General features: G+C 37.0%; 2 protein-coding genes across 2 annotated transcripts; one reads left to right on the top strand and one right to left on the bottom strand.

Moving 5' to 3' along the window:
* Positions 1–497: 497 nt before the first annotated feature.
* On the top strand, positions 498–6063 carry LOC107420849 (cryptochrome-1). Its single transcript, XM_016029911.4, has 5 exons — positions 498–1345; positions 2029–2247; positions 3172–3878; positions 4603–5396; positions 5697–6063. Exons 1-5 carry the CDS (start codon positions 1033–1035, stop codon positions 5698–5700), a joined length of 2037 nt encoding a protein of 678 aa, XP_015885397.1. The 5' UTR covers positions 498–1032; the 3' UTR covers positions 5701–6063.
* LOC107420850 (aquaporin NIP1-1) lies at positions 5808–8608 on the bottom strand. Its single transcript, XM_060817457.1, has 2 exons — positions 7785–8608; positions 5808–7687 (listed from the first exon to the last, which is right to left on the bottom strand). Exons 1-2 carry the CDS (start codon positions 7908–7910, stop codon positions 7448–7450), a joined length of 366 nt encoding a protein of 121 aa, XP_060673440.1. The 5' UTR covers positions 7911–8608; the 3' UTR covers positions 5808–7447.
* Positions 8609–8681: the final 73 nt, after the last annotated feature.

Raw genomic sequence — 8681 nt, 5'->3', positions numbered from 1 at the left:
ACTTTCAGTCAAAATAAGAATAAAATCGTTTGGTGGTATAATATAATCTGATTCCCAATATATCTTAAAGGCCAAGTAGCAATTTCTCCAAAAAGAAAATAAATAAATAAAGCAAGTGGGAAACAGGTAGCCAAAAATGGGTACTAAGAAGAATCGGATCCAAGCACAGGTAAGAATAGATCAAGGAGCCGAACATGGCCTTCCGCCTTTCTGCATCAAAACAGATTGAAAGTTTGATAAGAAGTGGACATGTCTTTTTACAAACAAGGCGGCCCATCCAAAAAAAAAAAAAAAACCAAAAAAAAACTGCTCATTTTCACAAAATTTTGGGCACCCAATTTTTAACTTGGATTAGAGAAGGAACTAGAGAGGTGGGAGGGATGGATTTTGTTTTGTTCTTTAGGATAAGAAAATATTGAAATATATATATATATATATATATATGATATATGGAAAAAAAAAAAAATCTAAGAAAAAAATAAAAGTTGTGGCTGCAGTTTGCCTGTCAATTTGTTGTATTGTATCCCCACAGGGCTATTCCATTCACCAATCATCTTCATTCACCTCCTCCAACCCATCTTTCTCTCTCTCTCAGAGGGACCCTTTTGGTTGCCACTGGTCTAAGAAATTAACCGACATACGTAGGAGAAGAATTTCACTCCAAAAATTTGGAACAATTTATATATATACTTAAATAATGAAGATAGACAAGTAAAAGATAAGTTCAGAATCTATAACCCCCAATCCATCAAAAACAGAATCTATAGCCCACAAATGAAATGTATTTTTTTCTTGCTAATAATGGCGTAAAATCCCCTCCTCATAAAACCAAAAAGTGAAGGGAAGGAAATAGATAAGATTAATTACGGTCTACAGTGGCCTGTGTGCTGAGAGGGAGAAAGAGAAAGGGGAGAGAGAAAGATAGTATTTTTTTTTTTTTCTGGGATTTTGGGGTTGGTGAATTCTTTTCTTTTTTTTCTTTTCTTTTCTTTCCTTTTCTTTTCTTTCTTTTTTTTTTTTTTTTTTGGGAAGATGTCAGGTGGTGGGTGTAGCATAGTATGGTTCAGGAGAGATCTGAGGGTAGAAGATAACCCAGCCCTTGCAGCTGGAGTTAGAGCAGGTGCTGTGGTTGCTCTCTTTGTATGGGCACCTGAAGAAGAAGGCCATTACTATCCTGGAAGGGTTTCAAGGTGGTGGCTCAAACAAAGTTTGGCTCATCTTGATTCCTCTTTGAGAAGTCTTGGTACTTCTCTCATCACCAAGAGATCTACTGACAGTGTTTCTTCTCTACTTGAGGTTGTTAAGTCCACTGGTGCTACTCAACTATTCTTCAACCACTTATATGGTCTGTTTTTGTTCTTCTTCTCTCATGTTATCTTTTTTTATTATCTTTTTTATTTTTTTTTCCATTTTTCTTCTTATTTTAAAACATAGTTGCATAACCTCTGTCCACTTTAATCTTTTTCTTCGTCTGTTTTTTATCATCTAGATTGACCTCAGGCATAAATTTTATATATTTTTCTTTAGTTTTTCAATTTCTCTCTTTTTGGTACTATATGTAACGTGAGCAATTTCTTCGTTTGGTATGTAGCTCTCCGAATTGATTGTTGATTGTGTATCCTGTTTACTTTTTTAATAAGTAAGAAAGAATTTCTACTTATGACTGCCTGAAAAGGAAAAAAGTTTGGAAAAGTTCTCATCTTGTCTAGTGCCTCTGACATCTTTCTTGTTGGGGTGATTTATTGTTCAATATTTATTAAAATATTGAGATAAGTTTTTCTGGGAGATGGTGATGATTGATAAGGTATTGTTCAATAATTGTTAACCTTCTTGACTGGTCAAACTGAAATGGTTTTTACCTCAAATTGTATGTTGAGTATTACCCTTTGGAAATTAAAGAGAGCATGTAAATTTTGTATAAAGTTACTTCTTTTCAACCTATAAGCTCTTGAATTTCCATCTAGACAATTTAGGAAACCACACACCAGTTCTGCATTTTGATGTTTAGTTGTATGCTTGGTATTTCAGACCCCTTGTCACTTGTTAGAGATCATCGGGCAAAGGAGTTTTTAACTGCTCAAGGGATAGCTGTACGTTCCTTTAATGCGGATCTGCTCTACGAACCATGGGATGTCAATGATGCCTACGGTCGCCCATTCACAACCTTTGCAGCTTTCTGGGAAAGATGCCTTAGCATGCCATTTGACCCGGAGGCACCGCTTCTTCCACCTAAGAGAATATTTTCAGGTTCACTTTCTTGCTGTTCCATTTCAACTTTATGTTAGTATACATTCAAAAATAATTAGAATAAGAATGAAATATACAATTATATGATAAGTGGTCTGTGGTTTGTCAATCGAAAATTGGAACCGTTTATTTGTTTGATATTAGTAGTTGTTTAAAATTTACATGAATTGCTACCATGTATTGAAACTGGTCCACACAGATTGCACATGCAGTTCATATACTGAAACAGCAGACAGCTGAAGACGTCCCTCTCTACTCTTATACATCTATATATCACTATCATCTGGCCAATTTCAATCTAGGACGTTAAGTAATGGGTTTTTTTCTAGATATGTTCAGCGCTACGACTGGGACGAAGGAAAACTAAGTACTTCCGGTTGCCACCGCACTCCATTAAGACGCTGAGTCTCAGAAGGCAGCATTGACAAACTAAAATAGATTTTTAATTACTTGCTAGGTACTATAATAAATTGAGGATACCTTTAAATATAAAATGACCATCTTTGTTTTTGGGTGGGTGGGGGGAATGAAGAAGAGATTAATGCATTGAACACCGAAAGTCATGGAGACAGTGATCATGTCAGGTATATGGTTTCTTGCTATCCAGGAACCTAAAAAATATGTTAGCTTTTGAAACATGCATGATGGTTTCTTCGGGGAATTTAATTAATGTGCCTACAGTTTGTTCTTGAAATAAACTATCAATTCTATATTCAGGTGCCTATAATATGGTTCCTTTGCCTATCAAAATGTGATCTTGCTTCGAAGCCCTTTTCCAATCTGGCTTCTTATTCTTCACCAATTTAGGAAACAGGCTATGGCCTCATCCATTGGAGAGCCAGCTCAAGGCTTTCGATTTTGTTCTTTGAAGGAACCACCTTTCACATTTCAAATCCACATGCTGACATTCTTTTTCCTTTCCAGGTGATGTATCAAGGTGCTCCTCTGATCCATTAGCGTTTGAAGATGAATCAGAGAAGGGAAGCAATGCACTTCTTGCTCGAGCATGGTCTCCTGGGTGGAGCAGTGCTGATAAGGCCTTGACAACGTTCATTAACGGACCGCTAATTGAATATTCAAAAAATCGCAGGAAGGCTGATAGTGCCACAACATCATTTCTCTCTCCACATTTGCATTTTGGAGAGGTAAGTGTGAGAAAAGTCTTCCATCTTGTTCGAATCAAGCAGGTTTTGTGGGCCAATGAAGGAAACAAGGCTGGTGAAGAGAGTGTGAACTTGTTTCTAAAGTCTATTGGTCTTAGGGAATATTCAAGATACTTGAGTTTTAATCATCCTTACAGTCATGAAAGACCCCTTCTTGGGCATCTGAAGTTCTTTCCTTGGGTTGTGAATGAGGGATATTTCAAGGCTTGGAGGCAAGGTAGAACTGGCTATCCCTTGGTGGATGCTGGCATGAGAGAGTTGTGGGCAACTGGCTGGCTGCATGACCGGATACGAGTGGTAGTTTCTAGTTTCTTTGTAAAGGTTCTGCAACTACCATGGAGGTGGGGAATGAAGTATTTCTGGGACACACTCTTAGATGCAGATCTGGAGAGTGATGCTCTTGGTTGGCAATATATATCTGGTACTCTCCCTGATGGTCGTGAATTTGACCGCATAGATAATCCACAGGTGTAGATGCAAAGCTTTGTTCTTTTTTTTGAACTTTTAACATTAGAGAGTGAGCTTACCATGCATATTTAAAAAATTTTTAATGTTGGCAAATGGGAATTCATCTCATATTTTATATGCTTATACATTGTACATCATCTTGTCTTTCAATTTTAGATTTCTTATTGCACCAATGTTAAATTGTCATTTATCAATGGTCTCAAATAATAAGTGAATCCAGTGCAAGTTTCTGCCGCCTTTTCACTGCACTCTTCAGAATAATACAATGATGAGTAAGCTTAGAGACAAATTTCTCTTTTCAGTTTTAACTTTTACATGATGCCTAGCAATTATGATGAACCTTAGACACACCACCAGTAGTAGCAATTATAGTGAACCTTAAAGATACCACCAGTTGTAGATAGGTTGTTGGTAGAGTGGAGGAGGATACTGCTATTGGTTGACAACAAAACTCTGGAATGGTTCTCTCAGAAGTAAATTTTATAAGTTTATTTATTTTTTCCTCTGGAATCCATATTATGTACTTGCAGTTTACATTAAGGATATGGCATACTGTAGATGAAACAATGTTTTCATCACAAATATTACCTTCTTTTGGAATATCTTTTGATTTCTTTGACACTGAAATACTTGACGCTGACAAAATATAGTTAGTGTTTTATACTTTAATTTTTTGTCTGCAGTGATTTATGTTTTGTGGTTCATATTTATTTGGTATCTACAGTTTGAGGGTTACAAATTTGACCCTAATGGAGAATATGTCCGAAGGTGGCTTCCTGAACTTGCTAGACTGCCAACTGAATGGATACATCACCCTTGGAATGCACCAGAATCTGTACTCCAAGCTGCTGGTATTGAACTGGGATCAAACTATCCTCTTCCCCTTGTAGAAATAGATGCTGCAAAAGCCAGGTTGCAAGAAGCACTGACAGAGATGTGGCAGCTAGAAGCATCTTCAAGGGCTGCAATTGAGAATGGAACGGAGGAAGGACTTGGAGACTCCTCTGAGTCAACCCTAATTGCCTTTCCTCAAGACATTCAAATGGAAGAAAATCATGAATTGCCAAGGAACAATCCTCCTACTACACGGTGCTACGAGGATCAGATGGTTCCAAGCATGACTTCTTCTTTGGTAAGAGTTGAAGAGGAAACTTCTATGGGTCTTCGAGTTTTGGCAGAAGAGAGCAGGGCAGAAGTGCCAGCAGATGCAGTTGTGAACCAAGAACCAAGAAGAGACCTATTAAACCAAGGGACCATGCAGACTATTCATAGAAACACTCTGCCACATCACAATACACCTGGCCTGCAACATGCTGTTGAAGATTCCACCGCAGAATCTTCCAGTAGTACTAGGAGAGAATGGGATGGAGGTATCGTTCCAGTTTGGTCTCCTTCACCTTCTAGTTACTCAGAGCAGTTTGTGGGTGATGAAAATGGCATTGGAACAAGTTCATCTTATTTGCAGAGACATCCTCAGTCTCATCAAATAATGAATTGCAGGCAGTTATCTCAAACTGGGTAATAACTCTTTGACCATCAAAACTTAATCTTTACTTTCTCTTTGAATGATTGTGACATAAAGTTAGAAGCTTGGACTATTTCGTATAGTTGTTTCAAATAATTTTCTTGCAACTTCCTCTTGCCTTATATTTTGAGATGCTTTGGTTTCGGATGCTTCATTAACAAAGATGGTGCTAGCCTCGAATGCTAGAATTTTTTTTTTTTTTTTTGTTGCTGAAGTGCTTTTTTATATATTAGAAAAACTGATGATTGCAAATTAGTTCTCGGGTTATAACTTAGTTTTTCGTTCCTTAACAGGTAAAAAAATATGTATAAAAGAGTATTAAAGGCTAGGAGGTGGAAACTGCAATGTCACTGATTTTACGGGCAGTGGGGAAGTGAACTCCTGCTGCGCATACATCTTTCTCCACCTTTTCTCCTTCGCCTGTTTGACCCGAATAGCAGCTAACCTCCTGTGTATGTGATATTCCTAATTGATAAAGGCAGCTCATCGGCTATCCATTTTCCTTTTCTTATTGTACCATATATGTAGCTCTGCTGTATAGTGAACACTATTCTCATAAGTGGGGAGTAGAGAAAATGGTATTTTAAGTCCTAGAATAAACCCAGGTTTGTGATTTCTCATTATACTAAGCAGATATTCTATCATAATTTGAGTTACCCACGTTTTCTCTGTTGTCATATGTTCGAAAATTGACTTGCCTCTTATCATTTCAAAACTTTTACCATCACATATCTGCAAAATATCTCTTCTATTGGGATATTACTAATCCCCAGATTGACAGTAAATTTATTGACCAAAAAACGAAAAGGATTGAAAGTAAATTTGATACGGTTCCTTGAAAGTGATAAGAACAAGTATTTAAAGGATTAGATCTTTCGACTGCATTACATATTGTTGAATGTATTGGGGCTTGGCATTAGGCATGATTCTACAATTTTTATTTGTGTTAGGATCAGAGTGACTTTCAAAAGTCATATCAACTTTTATTGCTTTCCTTATAATCCAGGGATGATTTAGCTAAGCGACTCATTGAAATGCCCCCTATAGGAGTTTACCCATCCACAGCCTAAGGATCACCTTCCAAATACAGATGATTTTGTATGCTCTTCATGCTTTCCAATGGTTTTTCTTGCTTTGGTACTCGGAGGATACTGTAGATCAGAGTGGCAGCCATGGCTCCAAGAATGGGAGCTAAAATATAGACCCAGAGATTCGTATAAATACCTGATGCAACAGCCGGGCCAAAACTCCTGGCAGGGTTCATCGAAGCACCAGTGATAGGCCTGCAAAATCCAGTGTGCTAAGTAACAATGAATTCTTACAGGTTATAGAAGATTTAGCAAACCATGAACACATTAATGGCTGTAAGTTCAATAACCGGCTAGCTATGGTAATGTAAAATTCATCCAGTAGAGCATTACCCGGCAACCATAACATTAACCAAAAGTGTAGCTCCTACTGCCACTCCAGAGATGTCTTCACTCTGTTTTGTCAACAGGTTGAAAAAGTTAGCATCTTCATCAAGCCAAAAAAAAAAAAAAAAGAAAACAAAACTGCTTTTAAGGTAGCCAGTAAGACCTATAAAGATGAACCATGGTCATTAGTCTCCTAGAAACTTGTTCAAATTCCATTATTATGATTAACTAAAATTAGTAAAACTGCTGCAAGATAGATAGATAATCATACGCTCTGTGATCGGTGGCAACACCACAGATGGTGAACATCAAAGTAGAAGAGATTATAAATTCCCATATGATGGCTTCTAGGTCAGTAGTCGAAGCTGAATACTGAGTCACTGTTGCACTAATTCTGTCTTGCCCATTAAACAACACCCTCAGGGCCATGCTTGCTAGTGTGGCACCGAACAATTGTGATAATACATATATTGGTACCTACCTATTCATCAAATTCCATTCATTTTTTAACATTCAAAACGGCGCTGTTTTTATTGAGGGAAAAAACATTATCGAAGTTTCCATTACAAAGCTATAAAACAAATATACATATTGAAGAAAAACTATGTTGAATGGTTACTATGGAACTGTCACACATGTTTCCAAGGAAATTTGCATGCAGCAGCTAAGGAAATGGTAACTGCAGGATTGAAATGAGCACCAGAGACATGCCCAACTGCATAAATAAGAGCCATCAAAACAAGGCCCCAGACTATTGCTATCCCCACCATTTTAAGCGGTTGTACTTGGCTCACAAGCGCACCCCCGCAACCCATAAATATCAGAACGTATGTACCTATCAGCTCTGCAACAACCTGTTTTGGCAACTCCTGAAATAAAATAAGAAGAAAGAAAAAGCAAATGGGAATTCTTGGTCATTGTGAAAGGTTACTAATAAAGTTGCAGCGATCAAATTCCAAAGCTTACCTTTCGGAAGTTTTTTGAAGGAATATCATTAGCTTTAGCAAATTTTCCTTCTTCCATGATAGAAAGTGCACTAGGCAATTCTTGTTTAGGGGAAGCTGCAACAGTAATGGAAGGTGAACTATCCATTTAAACACCTTGAAGCTAATATCAACATGTGGAGCGGTCACACCTTTTGGGTCTTCTTATATGCTAATTTGTGCATCGGAAAAAAACAATTTGTATATAAAGTGAGAGTGATATATGGCCATACAGATTTTGTATTTTACTATGTTCCAGCTTGAATTCTGATGCAAAATTGACAAACGATTTTACTGATTTGGATGTCATCTGTGCATTGTATTGGGAATCATCTAATGGAATCAAACTGCTTAAATGGAGCTTGGTGTGTTGGTTCTATTCATCGGTTAGGAAGAAGTCACTTTAGGCAATTTTCCAATTGTAACTTTCATTGAAATGCTGTTGTTACACACCTTGGACGGAGCAAAATGGCCTTTACAAGTAAGCACTTCGGCAAAGAACAAGAAATATAAAAAATAGTTGTCTTTTTCTTAGGCTTCAGCCTGCAGATACCTTGATTCCATTTCTTGTTTCTTCTTTTTTGTGATAGCTTAGCCGATAGCAAGAAAATCCAAATTTGTGTTATGGGTTTTGTTTGTTCCATTATGAATTCAGATTTTAGTTGACCCGGTAAATGCCTTATTATTTTTTTCCTGTTTTATTAAAGTCTGTTTTAAAGATTAAACTTGGTTTAAATCCAGGACCTAAGATTTCATATACTATTGATACAGAAACTGAAATATCTCAAGGTTGAAGAACCAAAATTTTTGTCTCAAACTAATCTCTTTGAAATTTCAAGTTAAAAAACTGAAATGGTTTCTGGCTCAAATTAAAATCCAA

This window comes from Ziziphus jujuba, chromosome 5 (genome assembly GCF_031755915.1).
Source record: "Ziziphus jujuba cultivar Dongzao chromosome 5, ASM3175591v1".
Lineage (NCBI taxonomy): Eukaryota > Viridiplantae > Streptophyta > Magnoliopsida > Rosales > Rhamnaceae > Ziziphus > Ziziphus jujuba.
Note: the sequence above shows the minus strand (reverse complement) of the source record. Positions and strands in the feature narration are given on the sequence as shown.